Source organism: Neofelis nebulosa, chromosome 11, assembly GCF_028018385.1.
Source record: "Neofelis nebulosa isolate mNeoNeb1 chromosome 11, mNeoNeb1.pri, whole genome shotgun sequence".
In the NCBI taxonomy this organism is placed as follows: domain Eukaryota; kingdom Metazoa; phylum Chordata; class Mammalia; order Carnivora; family Felidae; genus Neofelis; species Neofelis nebulosa.
The window spans coordinates 87434432-87456534 of record NC_080792.1 but is presented as its reverse complement, the minus strand read 5'-3'; the positions used below and the strand labels follow the sequence as shown (position 1 = coordinate 87456534).

General features: G+C 39.1%; 1 protein-coding gene and 1 non-coding gene across 13 annotated transcripts in view; one reads left to right on the top strand and one right to left on the bottom strand.

The window, feature by feature from the left end:
* The window catches only part of IFT81 (intraflagellar transport 81), a 210804-nt gene that overhangs the window by 152133 nt on the left and 36568 nt on the right, over positions 1 to 22103 (top strand). For all 12 annotated transcript variants that reach the window (XR_009250510.1, XR_009250512.1, XR_009250513.1 and 9 more), the window contains 2 exons: positions 9354 to 9482; positions 11225 to 11314. Coding sequence is in view for 9 of the 12 variants with exons in the window: in XM_058691283.1 (XP_058547266.1) it covers positions 9354 to 9482; positions 11225 to 11314 (219 nt within the window). In the remaining 3 variants the exon portion in view is untranslated. The remainder of the gene's footprint in view (positions 1 to 9353; positions 9483 to 11224; positions 11315 to 22103) is intronic.
* LOC131490643 (U6 spliceosomal RNA) lies at positions 21502 to 21611 on the bottom strand. The gene has a single exon (XR_009251160.1). It is a non-coding gene; the product is annotated as a U6 spliceosomal RNA (small nuclear RNA).

Below are 22103 nucleotides of genomic sequence, written 5' to 3'. Positions count from 1 at the left end.
AAGTCAGCCACTTAACCTACTGAGCCACCCAGGCACCCCAATTCATTTATTTTTTTAGTGTAGCAGTAAGCACTAACTTTTTCATGTGTGCTGACATTGGGGTAATTAATAGAAGCTGAATTCCAAATACATCTTTCTAGTTAATATGAGAAAAATTATCATACCAAGAAGAGTGACTGTAAAACATTTATTTATCATGGCCTGTTGAGCAGAAGTTTCCAAGCAGCCACTTACAGGGAGCTTCGAAAAGAAATATCCGGGAAAGGTACCACATGGAAGTTTGCCTGCAGGCTTGCTCCTTATGTATTTGTGCCTTGGTTGTCATAAAAGAGTTAAGTCCAGAGCAGTCCCTCTAATAGCAAAGCTGTTCTCATTGTGGACACCAGTTCCTCAGAGTTTTCTTGATTTGAGTTTTTTTGTCTTTTCACCCATGGGGAAATTATTTCATCAGGTTGTTGGTTTACTAGCTAGCAATAATCTGGTGGAAGTAAACGAAGTTTCAACCAGTCATGGTTAAGCTGGCAATATGAACTTTCTGTCTCGTGCTGTTAAATGGTGTTTGGTTCTAGGCAACTTAAGATAGAAAATTTACTATGTAGCAGCCATGGATTCTAATGACACTTCTTCCCAAATTGATAGGTAGTTAATTGTGTTTCTGTTCACTTCAAAATATTTTCAAATTTCCATTATGATTTCTTTGATCTATGGATTATTGCTTAAAACTAAACATTTTCTAGTTACCATTCTGTTACTGATTTCTACCTTATTTCCACTGTGACCAGAGAACATTCTGTGTGATTTTAGTCCTTCGAGATTTGTTGAGTGTTTCATTATGGTCCAGCAAATGGTCTATTTTGGTCATCGTGCCAGCGCAGTTGAGAAGAATGTATATTCTGCCGTTTGTTGGGAATGGTATTCTCTATATGTCAATTCAGTCAAGCGTGTTAACCATGATAGTCAAATCTTCCATATTCCTACTGATACTTTTGTTTTCTTGTCCCATTAGTTATTGAGAGAGGTGTGTTAAAATCTCTATGATTATTGGTTTGTCTGCTTTCCTTTAAATCCATCAGTTTTTTCTTTACATTTTTTCTTAATTGGGTTCCCTAGAAGCAGAGCCTGAGAAGGCAGTACTCTGTACAAGTGATTTATTGAGGGAGGGAGTGCCTTCGGAAGAAGGGGAATGGGGAGAGCAGATAGGACAGCAGAAAAGAGCCAAGCAAGGTTGTAGTCCTGACTAGACAGCTTCATTTTGATTCTGTGAGGAGCTTTGGAGCATAAATTGCAGCATGAAATTGATTCCATCTTGAGGCAAGGAGGCTGGCCTTTTATACTCCTGTATCAGTCAGTCATTGGCTGTGGCACAGTGTAACCTCCTAGCTCAATGAGGCGGCACTCTCTGGAGAAGGGGCACCTGTGAACCTTTAGCAGCCAGTAACTTTCATGGCAGCTTGCAAACAAGGTCTGAGTGAGGCACCAGCAATGTCCATTACAATCTACCCCTTACAATGTTGGGATCTACCTGTTTTTCATGTTAAACTCACTCCATTTAGGTATAGCTTCTACAGGATTCTGACTGGTCACAATTTCTAGGAAAATTTGTAGGAGGAGGGTTAATTGGACAAATGAAAACTCCCATTGCTACATTTGGTCCCAAGGACATAATAATAATCAACATCTCCTTCCTTTACCATCCATTCTAGATTTCCCTCATGTTTGGCTAGCACCTCCACTGGTCTAAATGATTTATTTGGTGGAACGACTCAGGCCCTCATCTTTAAGAGGTGTGAGTAATCATGACCTTATCAGGCTGTGGTTGCTGTCTTTACTTATTTACTGTTAAAACCGGGCATGGGAGTACCAAGATATGCCCTAATGGATCATCTGACTGCCGAACATATTCCTATCTGCCCTTATTATATAGCAGCTTATGTATAGCATTATGATGTCCTGCCAATATAATAACTCCTTTATTTGTCTGCTGGTCTATGAGTATGAGGAGCCCAAGTGACGAAATGGTAGCCAAAGCATTAAGTTTAAAGGCCTTTTATTGCACCTTCTGGTAAAAGCATATGCACTCTGGAAACCAGAAAATCTGTACCTATAGAGCCTAAAGGTGCCAAGAAAGGAAATATAATTCCCTAAGTGGATAAGTTGGCATCCTGGTGAGTGGTGAAACTCATACTTTCATTCTGTGGCTCTAAGACCAATATATTCCTTCTGCTTGCAACACAGCACCAAATGGTGGGCATTGGTCTAAGATGTACATTCCATCCTAAAGAATAGAGCTCATCCTCACAGGCCATCAACTCTAAGCTGACACCTTAGCTGTACCTTCAACAAGGCCTTCTACCAGCCTATCAGGCTATTAGCTTCCTGGATGGTGGAGTATGTGACACAGAGACTGAATCCCATGGTCATGTGTCCCCCACCATATCTCCTTTGCCATAAAGAAGATTCCACATCAGTGGAAGATTCCACATCAGTAGATCAAATACTCTGAGCCCTTGGATATTGATGCTGGCTACAGCACTGTGGGCAATAAAAGCAAATCCTTACTCAGAATATGGGTCAGTCCAAGTCAGGATGAAATGTTGCCCTTTTTAAGGCAGAAAGATGATTGGTTTCCTCAAGGTATGATTATATCTAGAGCTCAGGATTGGTCTCTCTATTGTTGCCAGGTCAGACATTTGGCAGTGGGCGTAGCTAGATGGGCATTGGTGAGGGAGCCCATGCTATTTGGCCCTTGCTTAGCCCCCATCTCTGTCAACATAGCCATTCTGTTCATGAGCCCATTGTCTAAGCACTGGGTGGCCAATAACAGAGGCTGGCTGATATCTACTGGCCAAATCATCCTTTCCACTTGGTTGTTTAGTGTCACTTCTGCTGTGGACATTCTTTAGTGGCCATTAGCTTGTGATCAAAAGATCTTCATACTTAGTGTGTTGTGCCCATAGGTCTATCTGCATGCCCCTTCCCCAGACCTCCCAATCTTCCAGTCCTGGTACCTTGCTTCTTCCAGGCCCCTGGCCAATAAGCTAAGCCACTTGCCACTTGGCCAGAGGATACAGGATAATCTAGGGGTTCAAGGTTCTCAAGTGAGTCTTGTTAGGTGTTCCGTTCCAGACTCAGCACCCTTTCTCAGAGTCCTGACTTTAGCATAGAATATATTCAGTTTTCTCTGAAGTTTTTCCCTGCTAACAATTAAATTGTGTGCCTGGTTTTCAGCTCCCTCTGACCTTCAGCCATAGGAAATGAGGGTTTCTTTGAAGTTCCTAAGAAGGTTCTCTAACCTTATCACTTTACTTTAAATTACTGATTAATATATTTGAGCCTGTCATTTTATCTCTTCAACTATACCTGGAGCTTAGCCACCCCAATTCTATAGTCCTTATAGTTATTATTTCTCCATGCTTCTCAAACACAAGCAACATTGTGCCAGCTAGTATAGTGCATCCCTGTGACAATCCAAGAAGCAGACACCAAGACGTACAAGAGATTTGTTGGAGGAGATACATATGAAAGGTAAAGGCAAGAGAGCCAAGAGGAGGCAGGGAAAATCATTAGGCCTTAATATAAGTGTGACATCCATGAAGGGAGAGAGAAGGAAGGACGATTATGTAGGAAGAGCCTCAGACTGCAGCACAGTTTGGGGAAAGTTTTGGTTAGAATGAGGGAGATTCCTGAACTAGTCACCCACGAGAGGAGCCCCCTGTCAGGCAGGAATGGGCCAGCACTAGTACCATGGCCATCCTCAGTCATTGCTAGGAGCACCCTGGGAGAAACATGGGCGTGGTAAGAACACGATGGTGGATCCAGAGGGGCAGCGGTTATGGCTATCAGTCCAATCTGTTCTTCTCGGCAGGCTCTCCTGAAGGAGATCTGAGCAGACCATTCTCATGGCCACCACTGTCACCTTCCACATACACTCTGCCTCAGTTCACCACAAGTCTTAGCAATTGCACTGCTGTCACATGTATGGGACTAACAATGTTCAACCCGCCACCAGTGATGGAGCCCTTGGTTCCATTCAGCCAGTGAGTAATGCCACTCTAGAAGCCCATTCTTAGAGTTTGATCAGGTTCTCTAGAAGCAGAGAAACAAGAAGTCTTATTGCTCTTCACATGAATAATTCAGAGAATGCTCTTAGGAGAAAGGAAGTGAAGGAACCCGAATGAAGCAATGAGGCAGAGTGGATTCATTTGGAGCCCAGTTTCCGTCTGATCCCATGAGGAGCCCTGGAGCACAAATTGCATCATAAAGTTGGTCTCATTTTTAGGCAAGAAAACTACCCTTTTGTACCTCACTGTCAGTCATTTGCTGTGGACCCTCAGTACCACCCAGGAGGTGGTATGATACAGTTCCTGTTCAGCCAATTGCATACTTTGAAGAAGGGGTAGCTGTAAGCCATAAATAGCCAACAGCTATTCTCACAACAGCTATGGGATTAGGTACCCTGACCCGGTAAGCAAATCAGGACGGGCCCCCACTGCAAATATACTGAGATTATGTTATTAGTCCATACAAATCTAGTATCATTATCTTCCTGATAAATTGGCCCTTTGATAATTAGGAAATACTCTTTTTTTTAATCTCTCAGAATAGCCTTCGCCTTAATATATACTTATCTGTTATTAATACAGCCACACAAACTTTCATTTAGTTAATGTTTAAAAGACATAGATCTTTTGCATCCTTTCAACCTTCTCCATCTTTGTAATTATTGTATATTTTTTGTAAGAAATATATAGTTAGCTTTTTATTTTTGTACAGTGTGGCCATCTTTGCCTTTTACTTGAGGTATTTAATCTCTTTACATTTAATGTAATTACTGATTTTTTTCAACATTTTCTATTTGTTCCATCAGTTCTTCACTCTTTTTTCTCCTTTCTTCCCTTCTTTTGCATTACTCAAATACTTGTATCTTCCATGTTTCCCCTCTTTTAGCTTACTGGTTATAGCTTCTTTTTGTTATCCCTGTTATTTCTTAGTGCATAAGCCAGAAACTATAACATGCACCTCTGACTAATTACAGTCTTCCCTGTTTTACTATATCGGGGGCAATGTAAGAAACTTATGACACTTTTGCTCTATTTATCTCTTCCTCATATTATGTGCTATTGTGGATATATATTTTTAAATTCTATATATAATGTAAATCCCACATGATATTATTATATTTAATATTATTCTAGATTTATCTACCTGTTTACTCTTTTCATGGCTTTTTCCTTCCAGCACCATCATTATTCTATTGGGATCTCGTTTTCAGTATTTCACTTAGTGTAGGTCTGCTGGTGATAAGTCCACTCAATTCTTGCTTTTCTTAAAACATCTTTATAGGGGCGCCTGGGTGGCGCAGTCAATTAAGCGTCCGACTTCAGCCAGGTCACGATCTCGCGGTCTGTGAGTTCGAGCCCCGCGTCAGGCTCTGGGCTGATGGCTCGGAGCCTGGAGCCTGCTTCCGATTCTGTGTCTCCCTCTCTCTCTGCCCCTCCCCTGTTCATGCTCTGTCTCTCTCTGTCCCAAAAATAAATTAAAAACATTGAAAAAAAAAATTAAAAAAAAAAAAAAAACATCTTTATTGTACCCTTATTTTGAAGCACATTTTCACCAAATATAGAATTCTTGGGTGGCAATTACTTTCTTTCAGCACTTTAAAGATTTAATTCCATTGGCTTCTGGCTTCCATTGTTTCTTGTGTGTGTGTGTGTGTGTGTGTGTGTGTGTGTGTGTGTGTTTAAGGTAGTGTGTTATTCTCTGTTTGCTAAGATTTTTTTTTCTGTCTTTGGTTTTTCAGCAGTTTTAACTGTGATTTTCCTAGGTTTTCTTTTTTTATTCATCTGGCTTGGGGTCTGTAAGGCTTATTAGAAGTGTAGCGTTATGGGGCGCCTGGGTGGCGCAGTCGGTTAAGCGTCCGACTTCAGCCAGGTCACGATCTTGCGGTCTGTGAGTTCGAGCCCCGCGTCAGGCTCTGGGCTGATGGCTCGGAGCCTGGAGCCTGTTTCCGATTCTGTGTCTCCCTCTCTCTCTGCCCCTCCCCCGTTCGTGCTCTGTCTCTCTCTGTCCCAAAAATAAATAAAAAACGTGGAAAAAAAAATTTAAGAAGTGTAGCGTTAATGTCTTTTGTCAGTTTTTGAAAAGTCCTCAGCAAGTAGCATTTCTTTAAATATTATAGTCTCATTCTCTTCTCCCTTCTGTGAGCTACAATTACAGTTACGTGTATGTTAGGCTTTTTCACTATTTACCATATTCATTATGGGTTGTATGTTTTGCTTTTTTTTTTCCATTATTTTTTTCTCTCTGTGACTTAATCTGAGTTTTTTTTCTGCTGTGCTCTCTTTTAATTCATTAATCTTACTTTTTTTGTTGTGTCTAATCTGCTATGTAATCTGGGTTTTGAATTCTGAATATCAGGTATTATGTTTCTCTGTTCTAGAATTTCCATTTGATTCCATTTGATAGATTCCAGTTATTTGTGTTTTTTTTAATATGAAATTTATTGTCAAAATGATTTCCATACAACACCCAGTGCTCATCCCAACAGGTGCCCTCCTCAATGCCAGTTATTTGTAACATTCTCCAACTTTTCATTTATTGTCTTGAATATAATAATTGCAGCTATTTTATTTTTTTTTTAATTTTTAATGTTTATTTTTGAGACAGAGAGAGACAGAGCATGAGCAGGGGAGGGTCAGAGAGAGAGGGAGACACAGAATCTGAAACAGGCTCCAGGTTCCGAGCTGTCAGCACAGAGCCCGACGCGGGGCTTGAACTCACAGACTGTGAGATCATGACCTGAGCTGAAGTCGGATGCTCAACCGACTGAGCCACCCAGGCGCCCCAACTGCAGCTATTTACATGTCCTATCTAATAAATTTATCTGGGTGTCTTTCTATTATCTGTATTTTTCTCTTGATTTTCAGACATTTGTTTCTGTTCCTTTGCTAACCTAGTACTTTTTTATTGAACATCAGCCTCTGGAAGCATTTATTTCCTTAAAGAGCTTTTGATTTCTTTTTCCTCATAGATCATCTAGATCCAGTTTTGTTAGTGCTGATATTTTTCAGTTTTCTCTTATTCCTAAGATTCAGCCCTTATACCTGTGGCAGAAACTCTATTCCCAGGAAGTAGCCCTTACTTCTAGGGCCTAGCTCTTATTCCTAGGTTATAACCCTTACTCCTAAGGTGTAGCCCTTCTGGGGTTTCAACTGATAGTCTGAAGCAACATACTTTGACAAGTCCTGAATTCCTACCTCTGTCTGCCCGGCACTATGAGATACTGAAAACTTTGCCCAGCTTTTTAGTCACCTATCTACTGATTTTCACTTGGTTTTGGGGAGTCTTACCTTCCTTGCACACAGCTTAGGATTTGGTAATGCCCAAAGAGGAAATTGCATACGGAATCTTGGGCTAATGCTTTGTAGTTCCTACTCCTCCTTTCTTAGGGATCTCAATCTTATTGTCAGCCCTTCTCTTCTCAATTCCAACTCTTCCATTCCCTCTCTCCTTGGCTTTCTTTCCTTTTGGTTCTTCCATCCTCTTTTGAATCCTCTCCAGTCAGGTCTTCACACCCACCATCTCACCAAAATTTCTCTTGTCAGGATCACCAATACCTTCACATTGCTAAACCCAGTGAGCAATTCTTAGTTCTTTTCCTACTTGGCCTATTAGCAGTGTTTGACATAGTTGATCACTCCCTCTTCCTTTACTTATCTTCTAATACACTACACTCTCCTGGTTTTTCTCCTTTACTAGCACTCCTGTTTCTACTCCATGGCTGATTTCTTCGCATTTCTCCATGGTCTAAATATTGGAGTCACGAGGCTTAGCCGTTGGATTTCTTCTCTAGTTTCACTCCCTTGGTGATCTTATCCTGTCTATGGCTTTAAAGACCTTCTTTATGCAGACAACTCACAAATTGATATCTCTAGCCTAGATTTCTCCTCAAATTTCAGTCTTGTACTTATAATATCTTGACCTCTCTATTGGGTATCTGCTAGATATTTCAAGTTTTTAACATGTCCAAAACTAAATTTCTTATCTTCATTATTCCCTCAAATCTGGTCTTACCAAGTCTTTCTCATTTCAATAAATGGCAGCTCCATCCTCTCAGTTCTGCAGGCCAGAAACCTTAGTCATTCTTTACCCCTCATTTTCCCTCAACCCTCACAGCTAATCTGTCATAATATTTTTTTGGATTTATCTCTAAAATATGTACACAACCACTTCTTGTTACCTCTACCGCCACCATCTGATTCATGCTACCATTATCTCTAACCTAAATTACTGGAGTAGTCTTCTAACTGGCTTCCTTTGTCCCTCTATAGTTTGATCTCAGCACAGATGTTAAAGTGGTCTTTTAAAAATTCCTTTACTCTGAGCCACCCGACAAGCCTCCCATCTCATTTAAAATAAGTCCAAGCTCTTTTATTGGCCTAAAAATAAAGTAACCATATAATTTATCATCTAAAGTAGGACACTTTTGAGAATGCAAAGGACAACAGACATTAACTGAGACTGTTCCAGCAAGCCATCTGAGTCCCATATGATCCCTCCCTAACCCCACCTCATTCTCACTCAGTTTTCAGCTCACCAGTCTCCTGGATATTTCTTGGAAGGGACAGGTTTGCTCCTACCTCATGTCTTTTGCCCTTGCCAATCCCCTGGATATCTGTATGACTTGCTCCCTCCCTTCATTCGGGCTTTGCTTAGATGTCATCTTCTCAGGAAGACCTCTAACCACCCTGTTATTTAAGGTTCCAACCCCACTCTCACCTCACACTATATGTATTTTACTTGTCTACATATTGCCTGTTTACTCTCACTAGAAGTAAGCTCCTAAGCTCTTCTCTAAGTAAGTGAGGGAGGTTTTTTTTTTTATGTTTTGTTTTGTTTTGTTTTCTTTTGTTTTACCTGTTTTGTTACAAGTGTTTTCCCATATGGTTTGCAGCCTTAATAATTGACATTTTATTTTATCTATCTATCTGGTGCTTAGAACTATGCTCAGCACATTTAGGTATCTAATAAATATTGGATGGCTGAATGAATGCAAGTATATTGGTCACTTGAGAATTCATTCAGTCACCAAGTATTTATTGAGTGCTAAAATTAGAAATACTATGCACCCGAAGATACCAAAGCAAAATTTAGCCTAAGTTTATAACATACAACAGTATGTAATTATTGTTGAAGTCAATAAAAATTACTCTTTAGCATTGTAAGCTAATTTATTTTATTTGTAACTTTATTGCTATGTATTAAGTCTGTATACTACTTACAGAATCATCAAGGTTTTGACACCCATTTTGTAGACCCCAATTTTGACACCTATTTTTATTCTTTATTTTTAGCGAACTATTGAAGAGAAAAAGGGCATATCTGGATATAGTTACACTCAGGAAGAGCTAGAAAGGGTATCTGCACTGAAGAGTGAAGTCGACGAAATGAAAGGCCGAACGCTAGATGACATGTCTGAAATGGTGATTATGCTTTTTTATAGGTTTTTTTTTTTATTGTATAGCTAGAGGCAGATATTTTTGTGTTTTGTTTTCAGTGAAACACTGAAATTTTCATTTCTGCACATTGTTTACCTTATATTCCTTCATCTCTCTTTATCAGTCTCTTTTGAGTGTTTCCATTTTAGTAAGTTGTTCAACTTGTAATAATTTAGGCATTTTGCAGGGTTTTTTCCCAAGGAAACACGATAGGGTTATTAAATACCCTATAGAATTAGGTATTGAAATGCCTGCCTTATCTTGTGGTTTTTGAAGTGTGTAAAAGTTCTATAACATTAAAGAAATACTTAAGATAAAAAATAAGTTTTCCCAAATCATACCACCCTGACTAATAAAACTTTCATTTTTGTGTTTTTCCTTCCTATCTGTCCTTATTTGGAGCTGCTACTCAGCCTGAATGAACTGATGCCGCTTTAGCAGGCATTAAAATGTTGAAATCTTTCTTTCCTTACTAGAAGGAAATAACTGTTGCCTCAAACTCTCAGAGTACCCACTTCCACCTGGCTTTTCCACATTGGCTACTTGCCCAGAACCCTCTGGATCTCACTACTGTCTAACTCCTAAAAAGATTAATGATTAACACAGCAGAGACCTTCGATACTCTGTTAATCCCCATGCTTGGTGTCCATTTTGATTGGTCATTACTTATATCATTTGGGTTATTAAGTATTTTGAATATCACTTCCTCATGTTTCGTATATACTCTATAACCTACATAATTACATTTTTTTTACATAATACAACATGATTGTAGTTGTATTTAGGAACTTTATAATTTGTTTTCATTATTCAGTGTTAGATTACAAGTATTTTCCCATATAGTTTGCAGCCTTAGTAATTGACATTTTATTTTATTGTATTTTATTGTATTATATTGTATTGTATTTTTGAGAGAGAGAGAGAGCATGTGTGCACACAAGCAGGGGAGGGGCAGAAGGAGAGAGAGAATCTCAAGCAAGCTCCATGCCCAGCACAGAGTCTGATGTGGGCCTCAATCTCACAAACCATGAGATCATGACCTGAGCTGAAATCAAGAGTCAGATGCTTTAACCAACTGAGCCACCCAAGTGCCCCAATAATTGACATTTTATTTATTTTTTAAAGGTTTATTTATTTTTGAGAGAGAGAGTGCAAATGGGGGAGGGGCAGAGAGAGGGGGAGACAGAGGATCTGAAACGGGTTGTGAGCTGACATCAGCGAGCCCCATATGGGGCTCAAACTCATAAACCATGAGATCATGACCTGAGCTGAAGTTGGACAGTCAAATAACTGAGCATGCCCCAATAATTAACATTTTAAATAATTAAGTGCTGGGCGCCTGGGTGGCTCAGTCAGTTAAATGTCCGACTTTAGCTCAGGTCATGATCTCATGGTTCATGAGTTTGAGCCCCATTGGGCTCTTTGCTGTCAGCACAGAGCCTGCTTCAGATCCTCTGCTCCCCTCTCTTTCCGCCCTTCCCCCACTTGCACGCTTGCGCACACTCTCTCTCAAAAAAAAAAACATTAAAAAAAAATTTTTTTAAGTTAAATGCTGTTCCATGTTACCAAATCAACATTTACTAAATCATTTTCCCATTGTTTGATGTTGAAATAATTTAGTCTTTTTACTCTTTTAAATAACACTTTAATAAATATATTTATGCATGTAGGTTTTTTGCTGTTTTGAATTCTTGTTTTAGATGTCATGTATTTTATTTAAATGACAGGTAAAAAAACTGAATTCACTGGTGTCTGAAAAGAAGTCAGCTCTAGCCCCAGTTATAAAAGAACTACGACAGTTGCGTCAGAAATGTCAAGTAAGTGAATCTGATTGTGCGATACTTTTAGCACCTGATCTTGTTAAGATGTGCTGGTTATAATCCTGAATATTTTACTTGAGTAATTTATAGAAAACAAACTATGATGATGATGATGATGATGATGATGATTCCACAAAAGAGTAATAACACGAACTTTGAAGTTTTTTATTTAATTTATGCTATTTGTTTTGTCAAATTATCGGGGGGAGGGGAGAGAGAAGGAGAAGGAATTTAAGCCGAAATCACAAGTGCAGCTAGATTAGATTTTTACTTTAAATCTGATGCATGTCAGAGCTATAAATATGAAGTCACGTTCTTCTGTGGCCAGGTAAAAGCTCAGAGTCTGCCAGCGAGTGGTGACAAGTTAACTTTAGATTAATGGACTTGCTTAGCTGGGGAGCAGGGCCAGGGGCAAACTACGATAGCTTGTGATAAGTGACGGAATACCATTACTTGGAAGCTAATTCTAACCACTGCTTTGAAGCTAAACTGTTAGAAGGTAAATGCCCTCCGCAAATCCAGATCAGATGGCCTCCGCCATCTGACATTAGCAGTTGTTATTTTATCACTCTCTGTGTAGTAATTTTAGGTTTGAATGTGGGTTGTACTGCATGTGCCTGAGTGTGGAACTATAAAATTCTTCACGAATGCCATCCATCAGAGCACAGTGAAAAATCACATGGACTTTGAAATCAGATAGACATCGTTTCCTTTTTATAGAAAATGCCATGGAGTCTGAGACAGGTTTAGTGACTTATCCAAATAGACAAATAGGCAGTGAGAGAGTTGGGGCTTGACTCCAGCATCTGTATTATCATATTTCAAATCTCCCGCTCATTCCATTACACATCGCTGCCATCACAAAAGAAGTGAGAGACAAGTCCCTGTTCTCTCGAGTTCATACACTCATAGGTGAGATGAGACAAACGTGAAGAAATTCAAGAGAGACAAAAGATAAGCCAACTTAAGAAAAATATAGGAAAGAGGTGCCTGGCTGGCTCAGTCGGTGGAGCATCTGACTCTTGATCTCAGCATTGTGGGTTCAAGCCCTACTTTGGGCATAGAGCTTATTTAAGGAAGGAAGGAAGGAAGGAAGGAAGGAAGGAAGGAAGGAAGGAAGGAAGGAAGGAAGGAAGGAAGGAAGGAGGAGGAAATATATAATCAGAATCATAATAAGAGGAAGCAAATGATGTGATTGTTAGGAAGGAAAAGTTTCAGAAAGGAGATTTTTGAGCAAAGTTTTGAGATTGAGGACATCAAGAATTGTTTTCATGGTTACATTCTAATCCATTGATTTTCTTAAAGCTTTTCTTAAAGCAACTTGGAAACCAAAGGGACTGGTTATGTGTATTTCTAGTGATGATAAAATTTCTCCCTAATAGTAAGCTAATAAATCTATTTGTAAATAATTCTTTTATTAAATTCATTTATATATTTTTTCATTTATATATTAAATGAGTTTTATTGAAAGGATATTAAGGACAGTAAAGAAAAAATGCTGTTATGGAATTCTAAGGATCAGAAACATAATCTGTCTGGAACAGGTACAGGTACCATAACCTGTACTCTTTATTGTTCATCTTACATGCTAAGACCTTCCTCTCTACATATTTTATGTTGAAATTTCACCAACTGTGCTATTTTCTTTGCATTTTCTAATTCAAATTCCTGGTGCAGCTCTTCTCTTTTGGGGGCAGTTTTTCATGCCCAACTATCTCATAGACTATTGGCTATCCTCAGGTCAGGTCAGGGGTCCATTCTTAGTCCAGCCAGCTATGCTTGTAAGGACAGGATGAGAAGAAAGGAGGGTAATATGGTACCAAGTATGGCTACCTAGAGAATTTTCCCTCTGGAGAGGCTATAGATATGTCAGTGCTTTAATTGACATCTTTTAATACACCACCTGTTATCCTATTTGTAACAGCTGAACAGTGTTCATCTTGGCATTTCAGCCTTGTCCTCTCATATATACTTTTTTACATGGTTGGAATTTTAGTATATACTGCACTTAGTTTAAGGTTCTATTCAGACAGTGTAGATAGAATGATTAAGAACATGCACTACAGAATCAGGCAGACCCTGGATAACCTTGGGTAAATGACTTTATTCCTATAAACTTTAGTTTCCTCATCTGTAAACTACTCTCTTCTTAACAGGGTGGTTGTAAAGACTAAATGAAATAATGCATATAATGACTATGCAACAATGACTAATACATAAGAACTTTTTAAAAAGTATTTATCTGTCATGCCTGGGTGGTTCAGTTGGTTAAGTGTCCGACTCTTAATTTCAGCTCAGGTCATGCATGACCTGGTGGTTCATGAGATCAAACCCCACGTCAGGCTCTGTGCTGACATCGTGGAGCCTGCTGGGATTCCCTCTCTAAATAAATAGATAAATAAATAGATAAATAAATATTTTTAAAGTATTTATTATAATTAATAAAGAGACTTTTAAAAGAAGGGATAGTATCTATTGCTTTTCAACCAAATTGTTTTCTGAGTAAACTAGATACCAGATCTTAAATATTATAAAGTCATGTATTATAATAATGTAACCAAACCTGAAATTCATTTTCATGTGATTTAACTCAATTTCTCTGTATGTGACAGACTGCCTACCACTCCCATCACAAAGAAATGTACCCCTCTTACCACCAGTCCCAAATAATACAACTCTCCAGTTCTTTCCATATCATCAAGTCAGAGGGGTACCTAAGCCACATCAACATTTTCATCTCTGTCTTCTGCCGTGTTGAAAAGGCACTCTGCTAAGGACAAACACTGCATGATTCCACTTACATGAGGTACCCAGAGTAGTCATATTCACAGACACAGAGTAGAATGGTGGTTGTGGGGCCATAGCGAATAGGAAATTAAGTGTTTAATGGGGACAGAGTTTCAGTGTGGGAAGATGAAAAGAGATCTGGAGATGGAAGGTAGGGACGCCTGCACGACAATGTGAATGTATGTAATGCCACTTAAAAATGGTTTCAGTGGTGGGGCACCTGGGTGGCTCAGTCAGTTAAGCATCTGACTTTGGCTTAGGTCATGATCTCACAGCTTGTGAGTTCGAGCCCCACATCGAGCTCTGTGCTGACAGCTTAGAGCCTGGAGCCTGCTTCGGATTCTGTGTTTCCCTCTCTCTCTCTGCCCCTCCCCCACTCACACTCTGTGTCTCTCTCTCTCTCTCTCTCTCAAAAAATAAACATTAAAAAAAATTTTTAATATTAAAAAAAATGGTTTCAGTAGTAATTTTTATTTTATGTATATTTTTACCACAATAAAAAAATCTTTTAGGGGCGCCTGGGTAGCTCAGTGGGTTAAGTGTCCCACTTTGGCTCAGGTCATGATCTAACGGTTTGTGAGTTCGAGCCCTGCGTCGGGCTCTGTGATGACAGCTCAGAGCCTCAAGCTTGCTCCCAATTGTGTGTCTCCGTCTCTCTCTGCCCCTTCCTCCCTCCCTCCCTCTCTCTTTCTCTCTCTCTCAAAAATAAATAAACATTAAAAATTATCTTAAAAAATCTTTTAAAAGGGGACAGGACTTGCCTGTTTGCGTTAGCTGTTGTGTTTGTTTTTTTTTTCCCCAGTGGTTGAGTTCATTGTATTTGGTGAGTGTCTGATGTTCATTTTGCTTATCTCCATATGTCAGTCTCCTGCATCCATGTATAGTTCTACTTTTATCCAGAAACCTTTTGTGATAAAAAGTATACTAAAAAAAAAGAGGCTAGCCAAGTCATTGATTGTAAGCTCTTTTCAAATCTTAACTGAAATTCTTAATTGTTCTCTACTTTAAATATTATTTGGGTTTTTTTTAGAAGAAAGCATTTTTCTTCTATTTTTTTAAATGTTTATTTATTTTATTTTTTAAAAAATTTTTTTTTTGTTTGTTTATTTATTTTTGAGACAGAGAGAGACAGAGCATGAACGGGGGAGGGGCAGAGAGAGAGGGAGACACAGAATCGGAAACAGGCTCCAGGCTCCGAGCCATCAGCCCAGAGCCCGACGCGGGGCTCGAACTCACGGACCGCGAGATCGTGACCTGGCTGAAGTCGGACGCTTAACCGACTGAGCCACCCAGGCGCCCCAAATGTTTATTTATTTTTGAGAGAGAGTGAGAGAGAGAGTACAAGAGGGGCAGGGGGAAAGAGAGGGAGATACAGAATCCAAAGCAGGCTCCAGGCTCTGAGCTGTCAGTACAGAGCCTGACACAGGGCCCAAACTCACCACCTGTAAGATCATGACCTGAGCCGAAGTCGGACACTTAACCGACTGACCACCCAGGTGCCCTGAATATTATTCATTTTTAACTTGCATGTACTTACCACTCAAAACTACATAAATGTATTGTTAAAGTGCAGGACTACTTGAAAATACTTTATACTTCTTGCTTTAATGGGCAGCTCTGAAATATTTAGGAAACTTTATAGTGAATTGTTTATAGTGAACATTTCCTTTCTATCGTACTTGTATGTTCTAAATTTGAATAATAACAACTGCTTGAAAATCAGAGCACTGCAACTCCAGATGTATAACTTACATTTATCTAAATCTTTTATAATCACGTAGAATGAGAATAGCATCTTGAAAAGTGTTATGTTTATTTTCTGAGGAGTATGATAAATTACATGTAATTAAATGTCATAATACATAAAATTGCTAATATAATGGAAGAGCTAAAATGCTCATTTTAGAGTATAAAATCTGACAATTATTGATTTCACTGAGATATTTCTCATTGATCCCTTTTTCTTATAAAAGTAAAAACATGTTCTTGGTAAGAATTCAAACTGAAATTCTATACCCATTAAAAACACACCATTCACCAAGAAGCTTTAAATGATACATTTGAAAAGCTTGATCTGTTGAATACATGGAGAACCCAGTACTCAACAAATGGAAAATACATTCTTTTTAAGATCAAGTCACCAAAAAAAATTAGGTTGGCCTCTGATCTCTCCATGGCCACACTTAACCCTGGAAGACAGTAGAGCAGTATACTTTAAAAAGGGGAAGAATAGGGGCACCTGGGTGGCTCAGTCGCTTAAGCGTCCGACTTCGGCTCAGGTCACGATCTCGCGGTCTGTGAGTTCGAGCCCCGCGTCCGGCTCTGTGCTGACTGCTCAGAGCCTGGAGCCTGTTTCAGATTCTGTGTCTCCCTCTCTCTCTGCCCCTCCCCCGTTCATGCTCTGTCTCTCTCTGTCTCAAAAATAAATAAACATTAAAAAAAAATAAAAAATAAAAATAAATAAATAAATAAAAAGGGGAAGTTGGGGCGCCTGGGTGGCGCAGTCGGTTAAGCGTCCGACTTCAGCCAGGTCACGATCTCGCGGTCCGTGAGTTCGAGCCCCGCGTCAGGCTCTGGGCTGATGGCTCGGAGCCTGGAGCCTGTTTCCGATTCTGTGTCTCCCTCTCTCTCAGACCCTCCCCCGTTCATGCTCTGTCTCTCTCTGTCTCAAAAATAAATAAACGTTAAAAAAAAAAAAAAATAAAAATAAAAATAAAAAGGGGAAGAATAGAAATTATCTCTCTCTCTACACTCCCCAGAAGTAAAACAGGTCCTTATGTGTTTTCCAGAAATTTCCTGAGAACAAATGAATGGATAATTATTTATTGGCTGCCTAAAGTTTGTTCTACTCTCCAGAAAGACAAAGGCTTTTTTTGGTGGTGGCAGACAGAATTAAACTCTGACTGATATTAAGAACAAGACATCTGCTTCCTTTTGTTTGCATTTGCCTACTGTACTTTTGCCCATCTTTTGCTTTTAACTTTTTATTTATTTTTTTAAATTTGTTTTTAATGTGTGTTTTTTTGAAGGAGAGAGAGACAGAGTGTCAGTAGGGGAGGGGCAGACAGAGAGGGAGACGCAGAATCCAAAGCAGGCTCCAGGCTCTGAGCTGTCAGCACAGAGCCCCACGTGGGGCTGGAACTCAAAAACCGTGAGATCGTGACCTGAGCCGAAGTCAGACACCCAACTGACAGCCACCCAGGCGCCCCTGCTTTTAACTTTTTAAAAATTATCTTGTTGTAGGTGTCTCTGAATAGGTCTTGAATTGGGTTTTGGTATGCGATATAATCTGAAGGGTTTGTTTTAATAAGTAAGTTTAGACCCTTTAACTTTATTGATATGCAGACATATTTGATCTTAGTACATGTTATGTGTAGCTTTTGATTTTTTTTAAGTTTATTTATTTTGAGAGAGGCAGAGAGCGAGCAGGGGAGGTACAGAAAGAGAGGAGGAGAGAGAATCCGAAGCGGGCTCTGTGCTGACAGCAGAGAGCCGGACATGGGGCTCGAGAGAGAACCGCGAGATCATGACTGAGCCGAAGTCAGACGCTTAACCGACTGAGCCACCCAGGTGTCCGTAGCTTTTGATTTTAAAGCCCCCCCAAAAAATCCTGGTGTTTGTTTTGTTTTGTTTTGTTTTCATTTTCTCTCTCGTTTTTTTCTCCTTGTCCCTCTCCCTCATCCTCCCTGTATGTGTTTCTGGCTTGTGGTTTTGGTCTGGTGGTGATATTTGTAACTCTACCATTAATCATCCATTTCTATAGGTATTATCTATTAATCCCCACTGTGAGCAGTGATGAAATTAGTTTTTTTCCTCTTCCTTTTCCCCTCCTTCCCTCTCTTTTAGTACTTGAATTTAGTCAATCATATTGTCTCTTTTACTATTTGCCTTTATACTTTTAATATACTTATAACTTGATTCATCAGATTTAAATTATATCTGTTGATATTCCCCCACTCACCCCTAGCAATTAAAAATTGAGGAAACCAGCTTATTTATTCTACCTTTCACTTTCTTTTCCCTTTCCCTTCCCTGCAGATTTTGTAGTATCGTTTCTACATTGTCAGGGCATGTAACATTTACATTCTCTTCTATTACCCTGGTTCCCACTTGTGTTTTCAGTGTTAAACCTGTAATTATTAGATTCAGTGCTCATTACCAATCCTTTCACTGCCCTTTTTCCTAATTTTTATTGTCTGTGATTTGTCCTCTAGGAGAATCCTCAAAAAAAACCTCACAAGAACAATATTCCCTAATGAGTTCTTGCATGTTCCAGAGTTTCTTGCCTTAAATATTTAAAAATTAGCTTGACTGAGCATAAAATCTTTACATTGTGCTTTCTTTCCTTGAGAATTTTTAAAGTATACTGCTCTACTGTCTTCCAGGGTTAAGTGTGGCCATGGAGAGATCAGAGGCCAACCTAATTTTTTTTTGGTGACTTGATATTAAAAAGAATGCGTATTTTCCATTTGTTGAGTACTGGATTCTCTATGTGTTCATCAGATCAGGCTTTTCAAATGTATCACCTAAAGCTTCTTAGTGAATGGGGAGTTGTTTCATGGGTATAGAATTTCAGTTTTACAAGATGAGAATAGTTCTGGAGATTGGCTGCACAGCACAACGAGTGTACTCAGTACTTAACTGTACATTTAAAAATGGTTACAATGGTAAATTTTATGTTATTTTGACAGAATTAAGAAAAAGATTCCTGATTTAAAAAAAAAAAACCTTCCTGGTAAATTATTCATTTTATCATTTTTTTAATTCTCTTTATTCCTGCTAAGGTTTTGGTCTAAGATTTTTATTTTGTCTGCTATTAATGTAAGTATGCCAGCTTGCTTTCTTATGATTAGGATTGCCTGGTATATCTTTTTATTTCTGTTTTCTTTTAGCTTTCTGTGTCCTTACTTTTGTCATATGTCTCATAAACAGCATATAGCTAGATCTTATGTGGGTGGTTTCTTCATTCAGTTTGAGAATCTGTCTTTTAATTGGTGTATTTAATACCATTTACATTTACTTTTAGTATTGATACGTTGGGATTTATTTCTGTTTTGTACATCCGGTTTACTGTGCTTTTTCTTTGCTGCTTCTTTCCTGCCCTTCATCGCATCACTCTGTGTTCTTTTATCTTCTTTGTTCCCTTTATTTACTTTTCTATCTTCTATTCTGGTATTGTTATTCCTAAATTTTTAACATATATTTTCATGACTTAATGAATTCTAAATCTAGTAGGCATCTCCTGAACAATACAGGGACCTTAGAATAGTTTAACACCCTCTCTTGCCTTACATGTGTGTTGTTATCCTCTAGTAGTTTATTTCCATTTTATTTCTTCCTCTCTTTTTTTTAGTAGGCTCCACACCCACAGTGGAGCCCAACACAGGGCTTGAACTCATGACCCTGAGATCAAGACCTGAGCTGAGATCAAGGGTCGGATGCTTAACCGACTGAGCCACCCAAGCACCCCTATTTCTTCATCTCTAAAAGTAGTTGTCGGGTGGTCATTACTTATAATCACTATTTTATACAGTCATTTCCTGCTTAGATTGACTCACAAATTTAACCCTTCTCACCATTGTTTCTTACATTTTAACCCTTCCTTCTGGATTCAGTTTCTTTCTTCCTGAAATTAAATTTCCTTGTTTTTTTTCTTTTAACAATTCTCTCAGTAAAGAATCATCACTATAAGTAAACCACCTTTTTTTTTTTTTCTTTAATAATGGTTTGTTCATTGCTTTCTGGTTTCTCTTGTGTTGAAAAGTCTGCCATCAGTTTAATTATCATTTCTTTTTAGGTAATATCTCGCCTATAATTGGTTATAATATTTTTATTTTTGTCTTTGGTGTTGTCCAATTTCACTAATGTGATCTAAATACAGATTTAGTTTTATTTGCTCTGATGGATTTTGTGTTTTTTGTCTTCCATTAATTCTAGGAGAATTCTCCATGATATCTTCAAATATTCTCCGCCCTGTTTTCTTTAGTTCATTCTCCAGCGACTGCTATTATTTGCAGTTAGGCATACTTATGACCCTGTGGGGATGACAGGGGATGTCTGTCCCCTATTGCATGACTTTGTCTTCATATTTTTATCTTTTTTGTCTCTCGGTGTTGAATTTTAAATAATTTCTTCAGCTCTGCTTTCGAGTTCATTCTTTGTATCTTCTGAGCTGTGTCTAATTTCACATTTATACCATTTAATTTTTAATTTCAATGACTATTTTTTCATTTTTGTCTATTTTTACTCACTGTACTTTTTTTCTTAATCTTTTGTTTTCAGTTCCTTTCTTATGACTTTGTTTCAAGCACACTTTCTTAATAGACTTGTCTCTAGTATCCAAAGTTCCTGGAGGTGTAGTCCCACTGTTTTTTATATCTTCTGATCCTCACACATAAGGATTGATTGTTTCCTTGTGTATTTATACTTTTGGATTGTGAGCTTATCTTTAGTAGGGTTTTGTCTTCTGAATCCCAGCAGCTAGGATGGAGCATGTGTCCCTCCAGAATGGCTTTGCAGTTGGCTCTCCTGGTGTTTTGGGAATATGACAAGCTCAGAGCTAATTTTGAGTTTATGTCTTGGCTTGGAAGTTTGTGTAGGAAAGGGTAGATTTGAACGAATCTGCCCAAGGATGGGCCCTTCTCTCCAGCTGCCCCTGCGGCAGCACAGGTGCATTTTCTGATCAGTGTAGCCATCAGACTCATAGGCCACACATGCACACACACACAAAAGCGACCATCTGCTATAGCACCTTCATGTCATTGAGAGTCCCAGCTGCTACAGCCACTGTTGCCCTTCCTCCCATTTATGGTGGGAATGACCATCACCCACAAGAGTCTGAAATATCTGTAGGTCCCTTTGATACATAAAAGCCACAGCTCCTTTTTATAACCAGTTTCTTTTTTCCAATAAAAATTAAAAGGATTTTAACTTCCAAGCGTTTTTTTGAGACAGCACAACTAACACAATGAAAATCAGAACATCTTATTAATAAATGTAACAACAAACCAAAGTAATTTTGAGCATAAGTTAACCCATTTATTATAGGCTAGTGATGTTTGAAATGGTAGAGCTTCCACTGGTCTTTCGATTCCTTCAGATGTTACTGTGACGGCAGAAGTGGTGTTGTAAGCCCGGCCCCACCAGCTACCTTTTTCATGCGGGAACCACGGTGCCAGATCCCCACAGCTCGTCTTTTCATCTTGGTTTTGCCACAGAGCAAGCAAATGTACTTGGCATGCTGGCTTATTTCAATTTTCTTCACCGTTTTCCCGAAGGAGGCACCATAATGGAGCCCATATTTACCTATGATTCTGACCTTCTGACCTTGGTGCATTTAGCCATGTCACCACAAACTAGGGCTGGGCCTGGAGACAGCTCCTACCAGGTTGGTTTTGTTTTGATATGGAAGCTTCACAAGTTTGCAGTTCATCCTTGCACAGAAACGCCATGCTAATCTTCTCTGTATCGTTCCAATTCTTAGTATATGTGCTGCCACAGCAAGCACCCCACCGGTTTTTTATACTATGCTAGACACCCCAAACCAGATGCAGTCCCACACAACAAAGGAAGCACACACAACATTACCCATTCATGTTCACTCTCCTGTTCCTTCCCCAGAAAACTGCTGCGTGAAACCAAGGTCATTCTGAGGCTGGCTTGCTTCATTCCAAGCCTGGTGTCAACCCTTTACACCTAGCCGCCCTGGTTGAAAAACAGCCTGGATTCTATGGGGTTCTCAGTTCTAACTTCCCACTCTGTCGTCTGCCCTGCCTGGATATTAGAATCACTCCATTACTGAGAATGACTGCTCCCAGCTTCCTTCCCCAAGGGCAGCCACAGTGTGTCATCCTTCATTTCTGGCCCCGGTGATTCCTCTTCCTTCCTGAGAAGTTCATTTCAGCTCTGGATTTGAAAAGATGTTTGCTCCACCTTATCAAGCATTTGTAGATATTTTTAGCATTTCCAGTATTTATAGATGATTTTCGGGTTATCTAAT